Raw genomic sequence first — 21,741 nt, 5'->3', positions numbered from 1 at the left:
AGTGGCGCGGTCTTGGCTCACCGCAACCTCAGCCTCCCGCGTTCAAGCGATTCTCCTGCCCCTCAGCCTGCCGAGTAGCTGGGACTACAGGCGTGTGCCACAACGTGGAACTAATCTTTACGCTTTTTTTTTTCTTCTTCCTTTTTGTGGAGAACGCGGTCTCGATATATTGCCGAGGCAGGTCTCGAACTCCTGGGTTCAAGCTGTCCTCCCACTTCTGCCTCCCTGAGAGCTGGGATTACAGGCGTGAGCCACCGCACCCGGCCGAACTAATTTTTGTATTTTTAGCAGGGACAGTATTAGCCAGGATGGTCTCAATCTCCTGACCTCGTGATCCGCCCACCTCGTTCTCGCAAAGTGCTGAGATTACAGGCGTGAGCCACTGCGCCTGGCAGAAAGTTACTTTCAACAGTAACATCACTTTTTTTTTTTTTTTTTTTTTGAGACAAAGTCTCACACTGTCGCTGTGGCTGGTGTGCAGTGGAACGATCCTGTGTTAGCCAGGATCGTCTCAATCTCCCGACCTCGTGATCTGCCCGCCTCGGCCTCCCAAAGTGCTGGGATTACAGGTGTGCGCCACCGCGTCCGGCCAGTTCCACTTTTTATAGTCTGTCCTCTCACTAGAATGCAGGCCTTATTTGTTGAATATTGGATGTGTGTCAGTATTTTTTAATTTTCTCACGTTGATCTTTGGGCCACACCAAGGTTGCAGTAAGATTTTATTCTGGCTGGGGGTGGTGGCCCACATCTGTAATCCCAGCACTTTGGGAGGCTAAAGCAGGTGGGTAGCTTGAGCCCTGGAGTTCAAGACCAGCCTTGGCAACATAGCGAAAACCACCTCTACAAAAAATACAAAGATTAGCCAGCATGGTGGCATGCGCCTGTGGTCCCAGCTACTTGGGTGGCTGAGGTGGGAGGATTGCTTGAGCCACTGCACTCCAGCCTGGGTGACAGAGCAAGACCCGGTCTCAAAAAAATATTTTATTCTGAAGATTGTGGGTTTTTTCCCCCCACAGCTGGAACTACTTCTCATTTTCCTGAGTAATTGTAACTAATATTAATAAATTTCCCTCAGGCCTGGGGCTGGGCTGAGCCTTCCACGAAAACCTTGACCCAGGGTTAGCTGATAAGAGTGCGGCAAGGCCTCAGCCCTTACCACTCCATTTAGAGTACGGCAGAGGGGCGTCTTGAACCTGGGCTGTGATACTAATGGCTCACCCTTAGTGAGTTGAAGTCCCAGAGAATGAGGTGCACATTTCATATATGTTACGAATTTAATCTTCCATCTTTTACATTCATCTATCTTCCCACTCTCAAGTATCCCGGGTGCCCCCCACATTTCTTTACTACCAAAGCCAAGGACACACGAAGCCACAGACTAAGGAGTTCACAAGAAACTGATCTTTACTCAACAAAGTTCTACACAAGTGGAATCTCACGCCACCTCGGCGCCAATCCCCAGCACAGCACAGTAACAAATGGACAGACCCGGGAGCCCGCAGGGGGAAGAGGGTGAAGAGGGAAAGAGGGACTGTGGCTCAAGGCCAGTCTGGGTCCACAGCCCTGGTTAGGGGAGAAGGTTGAGAAGCTGAAACTTCATTGTGCAAAAAATAACCAAAAATAAATTAAAAAATTAAATAGTTTTTTTTTTTTTTAAAAAAAAAAAAAAAAAAAAGGAAAACGAGAAGAACCAGGCTCCCCTTCCCTGAAGGTGTTTGTATCCCCGCATCTTGAGTAGTGAGGGGTTACCAATCCCATCAGACAGCCAATCCATCCACACACCCCAAGACCCAGCAGAGGATGCTCCAAAGAACTGGAATTACCAGAAAATTAAAGGTATTTTTAAAACTTTTTTTTTTTTTTTTTTTTTTTTTTTAAAAAAATGGCTTTCCCAGACCTGCTCGAGTTTCATGGGGTGGGCGGGCAGGGACACCCAGCTAATTTATGGAATGTGTACTGAGTGCCCCTTGGAATAGAGGCGGGGCCTGACCCTGCCTCTGGAAAGACACAGGGCTAGGATGGAGGGTCTGGGGCCCAGGAGGAATGGATGGAGCAGGCCCCAGGATGCGAGACTCCAGTCAAACTCCAAAACACAAGGGGCTCCCCAAAGAAGTAAAAAGCAAGGAAGGAAAAAAAAGGGAAAAAATGCTTAGGGGGTCTGCAGGGCCCAATTTTCTGACCAACTGGGAAATAACTACACCCCCACCCTCTCTAGGGGAGCCCCTGCCACCTTGACCGTGTCCCCACACTATTCCGGAAGGTTCTCTAGAATTGCTGACCCAGTCTAGTAGGATCTCTGGGCTCACTGGGTACTATGATGAGCAGGAAGTCCCAGGGAGATGGAGTAGGGAACAGGGGACACACCACCTTTCCCTTCCGCCAAGCCTCGGTTTTCCTTCTTGCTGGCAAAGCATAAACCTGTGTCCTCTGTCATCATCAATCAAATGCCCCTGCCCTGGCCCTTGAGTTAAAACTCGGGCCTGAAACGTAAGAAGGGGGCTTTCAGAAGCACAGAGAAACGGACTGCCCCTGAAGCTGCTTACAGAGGGAGATGCTAGGGGTAGGTGCCAGAAGCTCTGGCTACACCCAGCTCTCTTCAGGAAAAAGGTCCCAGCCCAGTGTCTTCAAAAGCCACTGGAGCACACAGGAAGGAGAAAGGGTGACCTCTGGCCAGCCCCAGCCACTCCAGTGGTTCTCACCCTGTGAGTTAGGCTAGGACAAGGACGGAGACACACCAGCTGAGGCTGCAACAAAGCTGGCAGGGAGTGTGTGGAGCAGGTCCCAAGCATGTGCGTGCAGACAGGGCGACCCCCAAGGTCACCATCCTCCTCCCCCCGCCCCGAGATCCCGCCTGAGGCCACCCACCCACCCAGCCCTCCCCAGTCACCGCCAATTCCGGCAAAACAGCAGAAGCTTCTTAAACTCTAGATGCAGGTTACACGGAAGGCCTTACGGGTTAACTCAGGGGTTCACTAATTCTACTGTCTCCATGCAGTCGGGGAAATGGTGGAGCGGCTGGCCCAGCCTCGCCGGTTATGGCACTCGCACATGCGTGTGGCCACGTGTGTCCGTGTGAGTGTACGCGTCCCTACAAGGGTCCCCTTCCTGACCTGCTCCTCCCTCACCTCATCCGAAGCTGGATTCGGTCAGCTGTGTAGATTCCTCCCTCCCATGTAGCTGGCCCAAGTGGGCTGCCAGAGATGACCCTATTAGAGCCCAGGGGCCCTTGCCCACCAGAAGTCCCCCCCACCTCCCCGTTTGTAGGATGAGCATGGTGGCCCCACCCACCTGCCAGGAGGGCAAGTGGACGGACGGACGGACGGACGGGGAAGGCATCTGGATTTGAGTCCCACTCACTCCTCCCTAACCCCCCTCAACCAGGGCACAGCGACTTCTGGATGCAGCGCACTCCCCAGTAATCCCTCCGACGACAACGCAGACAGAAACCTGCAGGGGGAGGAGGAAGGTCATGGTCTGGGACCCTTTGGCCCCCAAGACAGTGCTGGCTCGCCAGCTGCGGCCTCCTCACCTGGCAGTCTCCATGATCACCTAGACCCCGTAGAAAGCCGCCAGCCTCTCCTTGAGCAGCGGCGGGAATTGCTCAGAGAACTGCTGCCAGTTATCTTCCCCAACTTGGTCTTTGAAGCCGTGGAGAATCTGTGGGGAGGGTGGTGGTGAGGGGTAGGCAGGAGCAGAACAAGGGGAGTGCGCCTCTTCCCCCATCCCGAGGCCCCATTGTTACCAGATGGTCTCACCCCTGCCTGCTCCCAGAACTAGATCAGGGCCCAGAGCCTCACCTTATAAAACATGTCCCGAAGGTCATCCTTCGGGCTCACCCAGGAGGCTACAGCGTCGCAGAAGAAAATAAAGTCCTGAAATGTGACGGATCCCAGGTGAGGGGCCGCCCGAGCCCAGCGCCCGCGCCTGCCCTCAGAGCCCAGCTGCCCCAACCTGCACAACGCCCCCCGGGTTGACACCGATCATCATGCAGATGCCGCGGAAGGCTGAGTCCTTCTCCTCATTGTCCCTGATGTTCCTGAGGGACGTGCACCTGTGGGAAGATGAGCAGGTGGAAGTCAGAGGGCAGGCAGGGCATGCATCTGTGGAGGGCTGGGTCACTGGGGATCAGTGAGTGGGCCTGGGACATGCATCTGTGGGGGTGGGGCGGGGCAGGGAGTCAGTAGGCAGATGGAGCTGGAAGTGCACAGGTGAGGGAGGGAGTTGGGCCCGTCCCGCCCACCACACAGCAGGCTTGACACGTGGACACACACCAAGGCCGGATGAACTGCTGCAGCATGGGTGCCACCTCCTGGGGGCACACATAGCCCAAGCGGCCGATGGTGATGGCTGGAATGGCAGAGGGACTCGTCAGACGACCTGCAACCCCGAGCGGCCCCGGGACGGTACGTGGCGGGGCCTCTGGCACGAGGCACCAAGCCCCGCCCCATGAGCCCCAAGGGAATGGTTATTGCAGCCACCCTGGTCCCCCAAGCTTGGCCCAGCCAGGGGTCCTCCCCATCACACCTGAGTCTTCCCAGGTCTCTCTGCATCTATCTTTCTTTCTTTCCTTTCCCTTTCCTTTTCTTTCTTTCCTTTTTGTTTTGTTTTTGAGACGCAGTCTTGCTCTATTGCCCAGGCTGGAGTGCAGTGGCATGATCTTGGCTTACTACAACCTCCATCTCCCAGGTTCAAGCGATTCACCTGCCTCAGCCTCCTGAGTAGCTGGGATTGCAGGCACGCACCACCACCCCTGGTTAATTTTTGTATTTTTTAATAGAGATAGGGTTTCACCATGTTGGCCAGGCTGGTCTTGAACTCCTGACCTCAGGTGATCTGCCTCCCAAAATGCTGAGATTACAGGTGTGAGCCACTGCACCCAGCCTGAGGCTGCATCTTTCTTGGGGCTTCTCCCAGTGCCTCCTTCCAGTTACTTCCAGACACCCTCCTTGGTTCCTTGACAAGGGCCTTTCTGATGCCCCTCCCAGCCCAGAACCCCACCTCCAGAAGACGGGCAGGGGTGCAGGCAGCAGCGGGGCCGGGTGCCCACCTGTGTTTTCCAGCAGTGTCTTGGGTGTGTTGGGTCGGTTAATGATCTCCACCAGGTTGTTGAGGACCATCTGCACATAAGGCTGCATCTCTGCCCCTGGGGGAACACCCAATCAGAGCCCTGCACAGCCCCCTTCACCCACAGGGGGGCCTCGGGGCTGCCCCCGTCACTCACTCACCCCAGTTCTAACCAGAGACTGGCCAACCACTACCAGTGAGGGAACAAAAGACCTTCTCCGGCTAATCCCCACCCAGAATCCCTGGTCAACCAGGGACAGATCCACAACCTTCAAACATCAGAGACTTCTCTGGAGTCGCTAAGGTGAGAATACGCTGCCCAAGTCAAAGGAAAAGAAGCCAAAGTCACCCAATCAATTCGAGTGAGGGCCAAAGTCACCCAATTAATCCGAGTGAGTCTTTTAGCCAACTACACAAAACGGTCCAATCAGAACAGCCCTCCTATCCCTTCTCTTTGGTGAAGCCAATCACAAATGACCTTTCTGCTTGGCTCCACCCATGACGAGCCCCCAGAGACTTCCCTTGTCAGTCAGAGCTAGGCTCCCGCCCCCAGGTTGAGAACAGGCTAATGGGGAGGGGCCTGTTGCCACTTGCAGGGCACTCACCCATCTGCATGCAGATTTCACCAATGGCCCAGGTGGCGTTGTTGCAGACCGAGATGAACTCTGGGTTCAGGTTGGTGCCCAGAATGGGCATGAACTCGGCTGGTGGGGAGAAACAGGAGTGCTGAGCAGGAGGGCCAGCTGGGGTAAGCTGCAGACCTAGCCCAGCAGGCCCCATCAGACAGTACGAATACATCCCAATGTCACAGTCATCCCTGGGTATTGCTCTCCATCACTTGAGGCCGGGGCTGGGGTCATGGGTTAGGGACAAGGCGAGTGTCGTACCAATACAAGGCTTGACATGGATGAAGCAGGCTTTGGTGAGGTCTCCCAGGAGGGCAAAGGAGCTCTGCCGGACCTCAGGCATCGAGTCCTGGGGATTCAAGAAATATCAGTGTGGCTGGGCTCCCCTCCTCCTAACCACGACAGCTGAGGGGGCACAGTCCCTGGTGCATGTCCAGCCTCTGCCATTTTCCAGTTCTAGAGCTCCCAGGTTTTCCTTAACCTCCCTAGCCTCCAGTCCACATCTGCAAATGGGAGATGGCAGTGCCCCAACGGTCATCCCTCAGTGTCCATGGGGGATTCTTTCCCAGGTCCCTGCAGCTATCAAAATCCACGAATGTGCAAGTCCTTGATATAAAGTGGCATAGTGTTAGGGCCGGGCGCAGTGGCTCATGCCTATAATCTCCAGCGCTTTGGGAGGCCAAGGAAGGCAGATCACTTGAGGTCAGGAGTTTGAGACCAGCCTGGCCAACATGGCAAAACCCTGTCTTTACTAAAAATACAAGAAAGTTAGCCAGGCATGGTGGGACATGCCTGTAGTCCCAGTTTCTTGAGAGGCTGAGGCAGGAGAACTGCTTGAACCCGGGAGGTGAAGGTTGCAGTGAGCCGAGATCGCACCATTGCCCTCCGGCCTGGGTGACAGAGTGAAACTGTGTCTCAAAAAAAAGGTGGGGGGCGGGCGGGGGGCATACTGTTTGCATATGCACCTATGCACATTCTCCTGTACACTTAGTATCATCTCTAAGTCACTTATATCTAATACAATGTCAACAGTATGGGAATAGTTGTTATACTGTATTGTTTAGGGAATAATAACAAGAACAAACGTCTGTATGTGTTCAGTACAGATGTAATTTTTCCTCTGAATATTTTCTTTTTTTTTTTTTTTTTTGAGACGGAGTCTCGCTCTGTCGCCCAGGCTGGAGTGCAGTGGCCCGATCTCAGCTCACTGCAAGCTCTGCCTCCTGGGTTTACGCCATTCTCCTGCCTCAGCCTCCTGAGCAGCTGGGACTACAGGCGCCCGCCACCTCGCCCGGCTAGTTTTTTGTATTTTTTTTAGTAGAGACAGGGTTTTACCATGTTCACTAGGATGGCCTCGATCTCCTGACCTCGTGATCCACCCGTCTCGGCCTCCCAAAGTGCTGGGATTACAGGCTTGAGCCACCGCGCCCGGCCCCTCTGAGTATTTTCTTTTTTATTTTTATTTTTTTTTTGAGACGGAGTCTCGCTCTGTCGCCCAGGCTGGAGTGTAGTGGCGCAATCTCCGCTCACTGCAAGCTCCGCCTCCCGGGTTCACGCCATTCTCCTGCCTCAGCCTCCCGAGTAGCTGGGACTACAGGCGCCCGCCACTGCGCCCGGCTAATTTTTTCTATTTTTAGTAGAGACGGGGTTTCACCATGGTCTCGATCTCCTGACCTTGTGATCCGCCCGCCTCGGCCTCCCAAAGTGCTGGGATTACAGGCGTGAGCCACCGCGCCCGGCCCCCTCTGAGTATTTTCAGTCTGAGGTTGCTTGAATCTTGGGATGTAGAACCCACAGATATGGAGAGCCAACTGTGCTGGGGCAGGGACTTGGGCTTTCATGTTTTCTTTTCTTTTTTTTTTTTTTGAAAGAGACAGAGGCTCACTCTATTGTCCAGTCTTGAATACAGTGGCATGATCTCAGCTCACTACAACCTCTGCTTCCTGGGTTCAAGCAATTCTCCTGCCTCAGCCTCCCAAGTAGCTGGGATTAGAGGCACCCGCCACTATGCCTGGCTAATTTTTGTATGTTTAGTAGAGACAGGATTTCACTATGTTGGCCAGGCTAGTCTCAAACTCCTGACCTCAAGTGATTCACCTGCCACGGTCTCCCAAAGTGCTGGATTACAGGCATGAGCGCTTGGCCTCATATTTTCTATTTTCAATACCGTTTGCTTTTTTAAAAAAAATTTTTTGGGCCGGGCGCGGTGGCTCAAGCCTATAATCCCAGCACTTTGGGAGGCCGAGGCGGGCGGATCACGAGGTCAGGAGATCGAGACTATCCTGGCTAACACAGTGAAACCCCGTCTCTACTAAAAAATACAAAAAACTAGCTGGGCGAGGTGGCGGGCGCCTGTAGTCCCAGCAACTCGGGAGGCTGAGGCAGGAGAATGGCGTGAACCTGGGAGGCGGAGCTTGCAGTGAGCTGAGATCCGGCCACTGCACTCCAGCCTGGGCGACAGAGCAAGACTCCATCTCAAAAAAAAAAAAAAAAAAATTTTTTTTAAATTTTAGAACTGGGGTCTCATTATGTTGCCCAGGCTGGTCTCAAACACCTGGGCTCAAGCCATCCTCCTGCTTCAGCCTCCAGGATCACTGTTTAATATAATTAGAACAGCCCCTTTTCCCTGATTTTCTTTGCGCACAACCAGGCCCTGAGTCCCCGCCAGGGGCAGCCCACGCAGGCTGCTGGGTGTCATCACTGTCCAGGTCCCCACCCACCTGCATGCACTGGAACAGCAGTGTCATGATGTTGCTGCGGGCCACCAGCTGCTCCACGTGACCACCCAGGCCCTCAGCCAGGCCGCTGAGCAGATCCAGCGCTACGATCATGAAGTCCTTGTCTGGAGCCTCATACTGCTCGGGGTGCTGGGTGTACATCTAGACACAGATGGGGACAGGGGCAAGGGTGAGTGGAGAGCAGGCCCGAGGCAGGCCAATGCAGAAGCATAGGTGATGGGCGTGGGGGTGCTCACCATGGCCTGAGCCAGCGTCTTCTGCACCAGGGTGACGCAGCGCTGGTAAACGGGCTCACAGTAAGGCAGGAAGCCACTCTGCAGGGCGGTGGCCACTGATGACAGACACTGGCAGGGAGGAAGGCAGATGGGGAGAACTCAGGCGGCGTGGGCAGGATGGGCTTCGGGAGAGGGGCAGGAGCCCACTCACCTCCAGCAGGGGGAAGAGGTCCTTGTCTTCGTCCTTGAGCTCATTCCACTTCTGGATCAGTGGGGGCATCAACTTCTGGATGTATTCCTGGAGAGGGAGCATGAAATTGGCGCTCCCTGGGTCGGGGTGGCAGACTGTGACTCAGGCACCTGTTGCCCGAGTGATGAGGCCTGAGCGCCTTGCTCATGGAATCCTGAAAGGCCTGTCATCTGGCCAGACCTGGAGGCCTTCATTCTTCTCACCTGTCCAAGCACTGTCCTCCCCACCCCACCCCCCTGGGAGCCTGGGTCACCGCCTCCTGGTTCCCGAAGCACAGCACTTACCACGCTGTCTCATAACTGTCTTTCTCCCCCACTAGACTGGGAGCAGGGCGAGGGCGGGGCCAGGTCTGTCTGTCTGCCTGCCGAGGTCATGGCCATGTCCCTGGCATGCAACACGGGGTTGCCACCAGGTCACTGGATGCCCAGGGGCACAGGGATCGGGAGGCAGGAGCCACTCTGGGGTCTCACCGGCTGGTTGAGGTGGTGGCCTACAGAGTCGGCCAGGGTGCCAATGGCGTCGTAGAGGATGAGCAGGTTCTTGTGCTGGTATTTCCCAAAGGCAAAGACGAGTGTGTCCAGGATGTAGCTGAGGTAGGGCACCAGCTCCGTGCAGGCCTCTTCCTCCAGGGTGGCGAAAGCACTGGCAGGAGGGAGGATGAGGCGGGGGGCTCAGTGGACCATGGCAGGTGGCACTGGGCCATGGGCAGTGGGGGAGGGCAACTCAGGATCAGCCAGTACGAATACGAGAGAAATCAGTGACACATCAACAGTCACAGGTGTCATCACTTCCCAGGGGGTGGCTGGGGGAGAGTGGGGGCTGTGGGATCAGGGGGCCAGGGTCACCTGCAGGCCGCCTCCTGCACCCTCTTGTTGCCATCCAGGATGCGTTTGAGCAGCTCTGTCATCAGGGGCTTGAGGTGCATGTCGGGCGGCTGGCTGACCACCCAGTGGGCATAGCGGCTCAGCGTCCAGCAGGCGATGGAGCGGACCAAGGCCTTCTTATCCGACAGGCACTGGATCAGGTGCGGGATCAGCTCGGGCAGGTAGGGCACCATGCCCTGCATGCAGCCTATAAGGAAAGGGAACCAGGAGGGGGCAGTTTGACTGGGCCCCAGGAGCAAGCTAGGCCAGCCACACCCACCCTATGGAGAGAAAGAGTCAGCCGCACACAACATATAGGGAAACTGAGGCTTAGAGGTTAAATCACTGACCCAGACTCATTTCACAGAGCCAGGGAAAGGCAGGCGCAGGAGGGGAAACAGCAGAAGCCTCTCATCCCAAAGCCCCAGGTTATCTTTATTTTTTTTTGAGGCAGAGTCTCACTGTGTCGCCCAGGCTGGACTGCAGTGGTATGATCTTGACTCACCGCAACCTTCACCTCATGGTTCAAACAATTCTCCTGCCTCAGCCTCCCGAGTAGCTGGGATTACAGTCCCCTGCCACCATGCCCAGGGAATTTTTTGTATTTTTAGTAGAGACGGGGTTTTACCATGTTGACTGGGATGCTCTCGGTCTCCTGACCTCGTGATCCACCCACCTTGGCCTTCCAAAGTGCTAGGATTACAGGCGTGAGCCACCGCGCCCAGCCAAAGAGCCCCGTGTTAGTTTATCTGGTCATGCATTAATTCAAAATTGGCTCCCTTACATAGTGAGTGGGGTTTTATGGGGCAGCAGTGACCCAAATGGAATAAAAGTAATTTGCATTTGAAACAGTTCTTAATATGTTTGTGATTTTTTTTTTTTTTTTTGAGACGGAGTCTTGCTCCATTGCCCAGGCTAGAGTGCAACGGCGTGATCTCGGCTCACTGCAGCCTCTGCCTCCCAAGTGATTTTCCTGCCTCAGCCTCCCAAGTAGCTGGGATTACAGGCACCTGCCACCATACCCAACCAATTTTTATATTTTTAGTAGAGATGGTTTAGTAGAGGGGTTTCACCAAGTTGGCCAGACTGGTCTCAAAATCCTGACCTCACGTGATCCCCCAGCCTAAGCCTCCCAGAGTGCTGTGATTATAGGTGCCTGGTCGTTTGTGATTTTTCTATTTCATGTTATTTTTGTTTAACTTTTTAATTTTTTTTTTTTTTTTTGAGACGGAGTCTTGCTCTGTTGCCCAAGCTGAAGTGTAGTTGCACAATCTCAGCTCACTGCAACCTCTGCCTCCCTCATTCAAGCAATTCTCCTGCCTCAACCTCCCGAGTAGCTGGGACCACAGGCGCCTGCCACCACTCGTAGCTAATTTTTCCTATTTTTAGTATAGACGGGGTTTCACCGTGTTAGCCAGGCTGGTCTCGAACTCCTGACCTTAGTTGATTCACCCACCTTGGCCTCCCAAAGTGCTGAGATTACAAGCATGAGCCACTGCCCAGCCCTTTTAAAAAATGTTTTAATGTTTTATTTGACACAGAGTCTCGCTGTGTCCCCCAGGGAGGAGTGCAGTGGTGTGATCTCCGCTCACTGCAACCTCTGCCTCCCAGGTTCAAGTGATTCTCGTGCCTCAGCCTCCCAATAGCTAGGACTACAGGTATGTGCCACCACGCCTGGCTAATTTTTGTATTTTTAGTAGAGGTGGGGTGTTACCATGTTGGCCATGCTGGTCTTGAAACCCTGACATCAGGTGATCCACCCACCTTGGCCTCCCAGAGTGCTGAGATTACAGGCTTGAGCCACCACACCCAGCCTTTTTTTTTTTTTTAAAGATCACGAACACTGCTCTTTTATGTAAAGAGAACGAAGATAATAGCACATTCCCCAACAATCCAAGACACAAGATCTATGTTTACCAGTTTGAGCTCAACTCCTATAGATATTTTTACCATAAACATGTAATACAGGCTGGGTGTGGTGGCTCACGCCTGTAATCCCAGCACTCTGGGAAGCTGAGGTGGATGGATCACCTGAGATCAGGAGTTCGAAACCAGCTTGGTCAACATGGTGAAAGAAACCCCGTCTCTGCTAAAACTACAAAAAAATCAGCCAGGCATGGTGGTGGATGCCTATAATTCCAACTACTCGGGAGGCTGAGGCAGGAGAAACTCTTGAACCCGGGAGGTGGAGGCTGCAGTGAGCCAAGACTGCGCCATTGCACTCCAGCCTGGACAGTAAGAGTGAAACTCTGTCTCAAAAAAAAAAAAAAAAAAAAGAAATTAGCCAGGCTTGGTAGAGGATTCCTGTAATCCCAAGCTACTCTGGAGGCTGTGGCAGGAGAACTGCTTAAACCCAGGAGCTCATGCAACACAAGGTCAGGAGTTCAATACCAGAGTATTGTTGCAGTGAGCCCAGATCATGCCATTGCACTCCAGCCTGGGTGATAAGAGTGAGACACTGTCTCAAAAAAAGAAAAAAAAGAGGCCAGGCGCAGTGGCTGGCTGGGCAAGGTGGTTCACACCTGTAATCCCAGCACTTTGGGAGGCCAAGGCAGGTAGATCATGAGGTCAGGAGATCGAGACCATCCTGGCCAAGGTGGTGAAACCCTGTCTCTACTAAAAATACGAAAAAATTAGCTGGGCATGGTGGCATGCACCTGTAGTCCCAGCTACTCGGGAAGCTGAGGCAGGAGAATCACTTGAACCTGGGAGGCAGAGGTTGCAGTAAGCTGAGATCATGCCACTGAACTCCAGCCTGGCGAGAGAGCAAGACTCGGTCTCGGCCGGGCGCGGTGGCTCAAGCCTGTAATCCCAGCACTTTGGGAGGCCGAGGCGGGCGGATCACGAGGTCAGGAGATCGAGACCATCCTGGCTAATATGGTGAAACCCTGTCTCTACTAAAAATACAAAAAACTAGCCGGGCGTGGTGGCGGGCGCCTGTAGTCCCAGCTACTGGGAGGCTGAGGCAGGAGAATGGCGTGAACCTGGGAGGCGGAGCTTGGAGTGAGCCGAGATCGCGCCACTGCACTCCAGCCTGGGTGACACAGCGCGAGACTCCGTCTCAAAAAAAAAAAAAAAAAAAAAAAAAAAAAAAGACTCGGTCTCAAAAAAATAAATAGATAACACAGCTTATGTAATCTATTAACATATACAAGCGTATTGCGTGGTATATACCCTATTAACATGAGATATCAGATACATTAAACACATAATACATGTCAAAACATTTCCTTAGACAAATTTTTTTTTGGAGACAGGGTCTCACTCTGTTCCCCATGCTGGAATGCAGTGGCGCAATCATGGCTCACTGCAGCCTTGACCTCTCACCTCAGCCTCCCAATTAGTTGGGACTACAGGAACTTAACACCATGCTGGCTAATTTTATCAGGTTTTTAAGGGTTTTTTTTTTGTAGATACGAGGTCTCACTATATTGCCTAGGCTGGTCTTGAACACCTGGGCTCAAACAATCTGCCTGCCTCAGCCTTCCAAAGTTCTAGGATTACAGACATGAGCCACCACACCTGGCCTTTTTAAAAAAATTTTTGTAGAAAGAGGGTCTCCCTACATTGCCCAGGCTGGTCTCAGACTCCTGGGCTAAAGCAATTGTCCTGCTTCAGCCTCCTGAGTAGCTGGGATTACAGGCGTGCACCACAGTAACTAGACAAATTTTAAACAAATGTTGAAAGCTTACAAGGTTGAGGGTTTTTGCTGCCATGCCTGAAATTTTTGGCACAGGTCTGGATGCTAAGGCAATGGCATATCATGCCTCCAACGGACTCACAAAGCCCTCCTGTAACAAGTTTTATGTCCCATCGGGACCATGGGAGCCTGAAAACCCCACCGATTACAGGACACCGGGTTGAATTTGATGAAACACCACCTACCACGGTTTACTACTGACTCTGGCAGGCCAGCCTGGCAGCCAGGAACAGGTTTAAGGCCCAGATGCACCCTGGGTGACTGTAAGGAACTGGCATCAATCTTTCTGTACCTCAGTTTCCCCATCTTTGAAACTGGGATCCGGCACCCACCTCATCAGGTGCTGGTGAGGGCCAAGGATGTTTGTCTATGTAAGTGCACGGGGCAAGCATGCAGCTGTGCCTGCTGTTATTATCGTTGTTGCTGTAATTATGCTTACAACATGAAAGAACTGCCTGCCTCTGAGAATGAACAAGAGGCCTTGCATTGTGGGATTCCAGGGGTTCCTTTCAGGCCCAAAACCAAGGGGAGAATAGAGATCTCAGAGCTGTCTGGAGTGGGGTGAGTAGGCCTCCAGAAAGAACTGAGCCTTTGGTGTGGCCAGTAATGTGGGCCAGCTCTACAGTCTCATGCCAGCATGGGGCTCAGAGATTAGGTGCACTCACCCTCGGCAATGGCTCCCAGCACCAGGATGCCCGACTCCTTGACCACCCACTCGGGGTGGAAGAGGAGGCCTTTGAGTAGCGGGAGTAGGTGGGGCAGCAGTTCCTCCCGAAAGACATTGGCGAGGACGTCCAGTGCGGCCGCTGAGCACTTCCCTGGGGAAGGGGAGACAACGGGAAGGCTCAGGGCGGCCCCTCAGGCAGGTGGTCGACCTCCTTGACTGTACTCCCAGGATCAGAGATCATGATCAGAATCTTCACGATCAGCTTCTAATCAGCTTCTGCCTCAGCTTCCAGTCACCTCCCAAGAGGGAGTCCTGGGCTTGCCACCCCACCCCCACCCCCAGGTAGGGGCACACACTCAAATTCCAGTCGGAGAGAGCATCATCATCGTCGTCATCCTCCGCGTCCTCGGAGCCATCAGGCCGCTCAGCCTCGTGGGGCAGTGTCACCGTGCGTGACTTGTGGAAGCGTGGCTTGATGTCCTGCTCACTGTCAGGGACAGCCTCGTCCTCCTCCACATCCCCCTGGGGGACAGGCAGACTGTTAAGTACTTTGGGGACCACAGCCATGACACCCATGACCACGCCCACCCATGCTGGGTGGGCCCTGCCTGACCTTGAGCAGGATGATGTCAATTTCCGAGTACTTCATCCCATTCACCAAGATGGGGATCAACCTGCACAGAGAGGGGCTGTTTATGGGGATGCAGGGGCCATGGCAAAAGTTGGGGGGAGGCACAGCTTGGGGAGGAGGCAAACAGGTGCCAACAGGGTGACCAGCCCACCAATCAGCCACAGAGCAGACCCTGCAGAGCATGATGATACTGCTAGGTGCACATCGATCCATTTCCCTCTGGGGAATTATCAGAACCTGGTCTCTGTCTCTATGATTAAGATATAAATGATGCCGCTCCTGCCTCCAAAGAAAGGCTTTTTTTTTTTTTTTAAGAAGCAGGGTCTAATTGTATCACCCAGGCTGGAGTACACTGGTGCAATCACAGCTCACCACGGCCTCACACTCCTGGGTTCATGCAATCCTCCTGCCTCAGCCTCCCAAAGTGCTAGGATTAGAGCGTGAGCCACGGCACTCAGCCTGCAGGAAAGCTCTTGACCCAGGCCTGGCCACTCAGTGAATTACAGACCCCTGAATACACTGAAAATCTTGGTGTGGTGCCCAGTCCCTAGCACAACATTAAGGCAGGGACGTGCACTCCTATTCCTGGCCACTTTCCTGAGACAGGGCAGAGACGAGCCAGGGTAGGGGAGCAAACAGACTAGGCAGCCAGCCCCTCAGTTGCAGCCCAGAGTTGGAAGTGACAGAGCCTTCATCACCTGCTGATCTAGGTCTCATCACTCCCCAGGAGCCGTCCACCCAGCCCTAGAGTGTTATCAGTAATAATTTGGGGCCGGGCATGGGAGCTCACACCTGTCATTTTAGCACTTTGTGAGACCAATGCAGGAGGACTGCCTGAGACCATAAGTTTGAGACCAATCTGGGCAATATAGTGAGACCTCACCTTTAATGAATGATAAATAAATAAATAAATAAAAATACAAAAATATGCTGGGAGCAGTGACTCACGCCTGTAATCCTAGCACTTTGGGAGGCCGAAGTGGGCAGAACGCAAGGTCAGGAGTTCGAGACTAGCCTGGCCAACATGGTGAAAACCAGTCTTTACTAAAAATAAAAAATTGGCCTGGCACGGTGGCTCACGCCTGTAATCCAGCACTTTGGGAGGCTAAGGCAGGCAGATCACGAGCTCAGGAGTTTGAAACCAGCCTGAACAACATGGTGAAACCCCCGTCTCTACTGAAAATACAAAAATTATCTGAGCATGGTGGCAAGCACCTGTAATCCCAGCTACTAAGGAGGCTGAGGCAGGAGAATCGCTTGAACCATCCTGGCTAACACGGTGAAACCCTGTCTCTACTAAAAATACATAAAATCAGCCGGGCTTGGTGGCACACGCCTGTAGTCTCAGCTACTCAGGAGGCAGGAGAATCCGGGGAGATGAAGGTCACAGTGAGCCAAGATCATGCCACTACACCCCAGCCTGGGAGACAGAGTGAGACTCTGTGTTTTAAACAAACAAACAAATAAATAAATAAATAAATAAGGCCAGGCGCAGTGGTTCACGACTGTAATCCCAGCACTTTGGGAGGCCGAGGGGGGCGGATCACGAGCTCAGGAGTTCGAGACCAGCCTGACCAATATGGTGAAACCCCATCTCTACTAAAAATACAAAAATTAGCTGACCATGGTAGCAGGCACCTGTAATCCCAGCTACTCAGGAGGCTGAGGCAGAAGAATCTCTTGAACCTGGGAGGCAGAGGTTGCAGTGAGCCGAGATCGTGCCACTGCACTCCAGCCTGGGCAGCAGAGCGAGACTTCACCTCAAAAACAAAAATTAAAAAATAGTAATAACAATGACTTGGGGGCTGGGTGCAGTGACTGGCGCCTGTAATCTCAACACTTTAGGAGACCAAGACAGGATTGCTTGAGGCCAGGGGTTCGAGACCAGCCTGGGCAACTTAGCAAGACCTCATCTCTACTAAAACTTAGAAAAGATTAGCTGGGTGTGGTGGGATGTGCCTGTAATCCCAGCTACTTGGGAGGCTGAGGTAGGAGGATTGCTTCAGCTGGGAGGTCAAGGCTGCAGTGAGCCGTAAGTATGCCACTCCACTCCAGCCTGGATGACAGAGCAAAACCTTGTCTCGAAATAAAAAGGAAAACAAATTATTTGGAGAGAGGTAAGCAATCCAAGTTTGTCAAGGAGGGTTAGTTTTAGGACTTTTGTTGGAAGCACTGGTCAAAAATTGCTTTACTCGGAAGTTCCTAAGCTGCAAGGGCACAGAAGGCTACAGCACTACCCAGAGGGAAGGTTGTACCTATGTGCCTAAGAATGAAGCCAACACAAGGGAAGCAGATCTGAGACCACATAGATGCCTTTCACATCCTTTGAGCTCCTGGATACAGCCACACCTGAAGCCTTTGTTGATTTTTTTTTTTTTTGAGACGGAGTCTTGCTCTATCGCCCAGGCTGGAGTGCAGTGGTGTGACCTTGGCTCACTGCAACCTCAGCCTCCCGGGTTCAAGCGATTCTCCTGCCTCACCCTCCTGAGTGGCTGGGACTATAGGCGTGGGCCACCACACCCAGCTAATTTTTCGTATTTTTAGTAGAAATGGGGTTTCACCATGTTAGCCAGGCTGGTCTCGATCTCCCGACCTCGTGACCGCCATGCCTCAGCCTCCCAAAATGCTGGGATTACATGCGTCGGCCACCGTGCACGGCCATTGATTTTTCGTTTCTTTCCACCTATCAGTTACCTAATTTTGAAGTCTTTAAAAAGTGGCATTCTTGCCACTTACACATAATTATACACTGAATATAAACTGACAAGGATGTGGACTGAGAGAAGCATAGCAGGTGACCAGAAGGGAAGGCAGAGGCGTAGAAAGGGGTCGAAGCTGGGGTGGGACAGTAGACAGCAGCAGTACTCACTGGACCAGATGGGAGGCCAGGACTTCCTTGCAGATGGGCTGCTCGGCCAGCGTCAGCCAGAACTCACAGGCCTCAAGGGCAACGTTCTCGTCATGGTCCTGGGTCCTCTGCAGCATGTACTGTGATAGCGGGGAGAAGCTGAGGCCTGGCCTGGGTAGGGGTGGCTCCCTGACCCTTGCCACCGGCCCCTTGCCTGCCCGCCTGGGCTGGCCTCGACCATGCACACCTGGATGATGCTGTGCATGTGGGGGATGAGCCTGTCGATCCGCACTTCCAGAAGCATCACCAGGGCACGGCACACATTCTTCCGCACCTCGGGGTCATCATCCACAGCCAGGGCAAATAGGTGCTGCAGGGAGGAAAAGGGTCAGCTGTAGGGGCCCTTGGTCCTCACCCTGTCCGCCCCCAGCCCAGCGTCCCACCTCAATGAAGGTGTCAATATTGTCCATCAGCGCCTGAGCCCGGTCCATGATGAACTGGTTCACGCAGGCGATGGCGTGGGACCTAGCGGGGAGCAGACACACGGGTCACCCTGAACCTGCCCACTCCAGGCTCCCTGAAGCCCCCAGAGAGCTGCACCCACCGGATCTTGGGACTGCAGTGCTTGAAGAACTGCAGGAACTTGGGGATCATGATGTTGAGGGGCCTGTTGAGCGCGTCACTGTCCAGAAGCTCTGATGAGTCTTCGCAGATCTTCTGCAGGGCTCCAAAGGCTCCCTGAGTGCAGAGGGGCAGAGAGACAAAGGTGGATGGTGGGTGGTGGGTGGTGGTCCCAGCCCCCCATACCCGCTCCGGCCATCTATGGCTTCTCGCCTACCTCACAAGTGTTGTAATCCTCCGAGTTGAGCAGGTTGCAGAGCTGGGGCAGCAGCTCGGGCCACATCTGCAGCTCACCCTTGGAAGCGATGGTGGTGATGAGAATGCCTGGGGCGGCCAGGAAAGGACGCTGCCTGAGGCCAGGCGGGGGCTGCCCAGCACCTCCCCTCCCACTGGGCACCCCCAGTGCTGCCTTTCTGTCCCCTAGCCCCTGTATGCCCTCCACATCCCCCCTCTTTTTTTTTTGTTGTTGTTGTTGTTTTTTAAGAGATAGAGTTTGCTCTGTTGCCCAGGCTGGATTGCTGTGGCACAATCATAGTTCCCAGCAGCCTCGAACTCCTGGCCTCAAGCCATCTTCCCGCCTCAGCCTCCTGAGTCACTGGGACTGCAGGCACATGCCGCCATGCCCAACTAATTTTTAACATTTTTTGTAGAGATGGGATCTCACTATGTTGCCCAGGCTGGCCTGAAACTCGTGGCCTCAAGCAATCCTCCTGCCTCGGCCTCCAAAAGCACTGAGATTACGAGCGTGAGCCACCGCTCCTGGCCTTGACATAGGTAGAAGGGTACTCCTTGACTCAGTAAGCACCCTGAACCTTACTGTGAGTCAATTCTGTTCCAGGCCCTAAAGCACAGCACAGAGCAAAACACAAAATCCTCACCCTTGGGAGCTGGAAGTAAGCTACGAAGTAAAGATAAATTAGCAAAAAAACTGGGAGGGGCCGTGCATAGCTGGCTCATGCCTGTAATCCCAGCACTTTAGGGGACCTAGGTGGGTGGATCACTTGAGGTCAGGAGTTCGAGACCAGCCTGGCCAACATGGCAAAACCCCATCTCTACTAAAAATACAAAAATTAGCTGGCTGTGGTGGGGGGCACCAGTAATCCCAGCTACTCGGGAGGCTGAGGCAGGAGAACTGCTTGAACTTGGGAGGCGGAGGATGCAGTGAGCAGAGATCACGCCACGGCACTCCAGCCTGGGACGGAGCAAGACTCCATTTCAAAAAAACAAAACAAAAACAAACAACTGGGAGGGGCCACATGCCAAGGAGTAAGGGGAGAAATATAGCAGAAAAGATGGTAAGAAAGGGCTGTAGGTGAAGCTAGCAACTTTAAATTGGGTGGCCAGAGCAGGCCTCATAGAGGTGACATCTTGATATCTGAGGCAAGACCTGAAGGGGGTGAAGCAGGCAAGGGAGGAATCATCCAGGTCTCTGGGAAAAAGGCATCTCAGGCAGAGGACTCTATGGTGCGGAGGCCTGGCGTAAGGGCAGGCATGATGTGCTAACAGATAGGTAAGGAGCCACTGGGGCTGGGCAGAGAGTGGGAGGGGAGAGAGGGAAAGGAGGTAAGGGCAGGAAGATGGCAGGGATGCTTGTACTGCCTATTAGACATCCAGGAGTCACATACAGCAGGCATCTGAGGTGCCAGGACAGTGCACGTATCTGGTGACAGAGCTGGATATGGGTTCTGTTAAGTGCAGAGATGGTTATTTACTGCCACAAGATGGCACTGTTTCCCAAGGGTGGAAACTGTCCATGAGAGAAAGGTGCTCCCTGCAGTGGGTAGGTACAGTGAGGACTGTGGAACCTTAGCCACATCTCCTCACTCTCTGCACCTCAGTGCTTCCAACCCTCAGAAGAGATAAAGAAAACCATCCTCTGCCAGGCGCGGTGGCTCACGCCTGTAATCCCAGCACTTTGGGAGGCCGAGACGGGCGGATCACGAGGTCAGGAGATCAAGACCATCCTGGCGAACACGGTGAAACCCCGTCTCTACTAAAAATACAAAAAATTAGCCGGATGCGGTGGCAGGCGCCTGTAGTCCCAGCTACTCGGGAGGTCGAGGCAGGAGAATGGCATGAACCCTGGAGGCGGAGCTTGCAGTGAGCCGAGATCGCCCCACTGCACTCCAGCCTGGGCGACAGAGTGAGACTCCATACTAAAAAAAAAAAAAAAAAGAAAACCAGCCTCCTAACTAGGGTTATCAGTAGGTTTATTTTTCTCTTTTTTTTTTTTGAGATGGAGTCTCACTCTGTAGTCCAGGCTGGAGTGCAGTGGCGCAATCTTAGCTCACTGCAGCCTCCACCTCCCGGGTTCATGTAATTCTCCTGCCTCAGCCTCTGAAACAGTTGGGATTACAGGTGCCCGCGGCCACACCCCGCAAATTTTCATATTTTTAGTAGAGATAGAGTTTCGCCATGTTGGCCAGGCTGGTCTCAAACTCCTGACCTCAGGTGATCCACCTGAGGTGCTGGGATTAGAGGCGTGAGCCACTGCGCTCAGCCTGGTTATCAGTAAGTTTCAATGACTTAGCGAAGAGCCTGGCACATAGAATGAGCTCAGGAAGTCCATATCCTACTACTGGCCTGGGGGTTTTTGTGGGACTAAAAGTCACTTTTTATTTTTCAGATGGAATCTCACTCCATTGCCCAGGATAGAGTACAGTGGTGTTATCTTGCTTACTGCAACCTCCGCCTCCCGGGCTCACGCCATTCTCCTGCCTCAGCCTCCCAAGTAGCTGGGATTACAGGTACCCCACCAAGCTACAATTCCCAGCTAATTTTTTGTATTTTTAGTAGAAATGGAGTTTCACCATGTAGGCCAGGCTGGTCTCCAACTCCTGACCTCAAGCGATCCACCTGCCTCGGCCTCCCAAAGTGCTAGGACTATAGGCGTGAATTACCGCGCCCAGCCAAGTCATTTTTTTTTTTTTTTTTTTTGAGACGGAGTCTTGCTCCGTCGCCCAGGCTGGAGTGTAGTGCCGCAATCTCGGCTCACTGCAACCTCTGCCTCCTGGGTTCAAGCGATTCTTCTGCCTCAGCCTCCTGAGTAGCTGGGATTATAGATGTTCACCACCATGCCCAGCTAATTTGTTTGTTTTTTTTTTTTGAGATGGAGTCTTGCTCTATTGCCAGGCAGGAGTGCAGTGGCACCATCTCGTCTCACTGTAACCTCCAACTCCTGGGTTCAAGCAATTCTCCTGCCTCAGCCTCCCGAGTAGCTGGGACTACAGGCGCCCACCACCATGCCCAGCTAATTTTTTTGTATTTTTAGTAGAGATGGGGTTTCACCATCTTGGCCAGGATGGTCTCAATTTCCTGACCTCATGATCCGCCCACCTCGGCCTCCCAAAGTGCTGGAATTACAGGCGTGAGCCACTGTGCCTGGCCAGCTAAGTTTTTTTTTTTTTTTTTTTTTTTTTTAGTAGAGACGGGGTTTCACCGTGTTAGCCAGGCTGGTCTCAAACTCCTGACCTGGTGATCCACCCGTCTCGGCCTCCCAAAGTGCTGGGATTACAGGC

The 21,741-nt window shown here is 53.2% G+C and overlaps 1 protein-coding gene and 1 non-coding gene across 9 annotated transcripts in view; both read right to left on the bottom strand.

Annotated features, from left to right (window-relative positions):
* Positions 1-1,386: 1,386 nt before the first annotated feature.
* TNPO2 (transportin 2) overlaps positions 1,387-21,741 on the bottom strand; it is a 26,315-nt gene continuing 5,960 nt past the window's right edge. For 3 of the 8 annotated variants that reach the window (XM_009193604.4, XM_017952246.3, XM_009193605.2), the window contains 21 exons: positions 18,441-18,547; positions 18,207-18,340; positions 18,046-18,127; positions 17,850-17,972; positions 17,624-17,742; positions 14,737-14,797; positions 14,480-14,645; positions 14,122-14,274; positions 9,739-9,964; positions 9,364-9,535; positions 8,855-8,941; positions 8,665-8,772; positions 8,411-8,569; positions 5,952-6,039; positions 5,670-5,768; positions 5,048-5,143; positions 4,272-4,377; positions 3,952-4,051; positions 3,798-3,872; positions 3,530-3,657; positions 3,323-3,447 (listed from right to left, as the gene is read on the bottom strand). In XM_009193604.4, the coding sequence (XP_009191868.1) occupies positions 3,550-3,657; positions 3,798-3,872; positions 3,952-4,051; positions 4,272-4,377; positions 5,048-5,143; positions 5,670-5,768; positions 5,952-6,039; positions 8,411-8,569; positions 8,665-8,772; positions 8,855-8,941; positions 9,364-9,535; positions 9,739-9,964; positions 14,122-14,274; positions 14,480-14,645; positions 14,737-14,797; positions 17,624-17,742; positions 17,850-17,972; positions 18,046-18,127; positions 18,207-18,340; positions 18,441-18,547 (2,369 nt within the window). In that variant the 3' untranslated portion in view covers positions 3,323-3,447; positions 3,530-3,549. Of the gene's footprint in view, positions 3,448-3,529; positions 3,658-3,797; positions 3,873-3,951; positions 4,052-4,271; positions 4,378-5,047; positions 5,144-5,669; positions 5,769-5,951; positions 6,040-8,410; positions 8,570-8,664; positions 8,773-8,854; positions 8,942-9,363; positions 9,536-9,738; positions 9,965-14,121; positions 14,275-14,479; positions 14,646-14,736; positions 14,798-17,623; positions 17,743-17,849; positions 17,973-18,045; positions 18,128-18,206; positions 18,341-18,440; positions 18,548-21,741 lie in introns of all 8 variants that reach the window. The other 5 variants (XM_017952247.3, XM_009193606.3, XM_021930747.2 and 2 more) reach the window with 4 other exon arrangements.
* Positions 9,618-9,687, bottom strand: LOC116271781. The gene has a single exon (XR_004180531.1). It is a non-coding gene; the product is annotated as a small nucleolar RNA SNORD41 (small nucleolar RNA).

This window comes from Papio anubis, chromosome 20 (genome assembly GCF_008728515.1).
Source record: "Papio anubis isolate 15944 chromosome 20, Panubis1.0, whole genome shotgun sequence".
In the NCBI taxonomy this organism is placed as follows: domain Eukaryota; kingdom Metazoa; phylum Chordata; class Mammalia; order Primates; family Cercopithecidae; genus Papio; species Papio anubis.
This window is presented reverse-complemented; position numbering and strand designations above follow the sequence as displayed.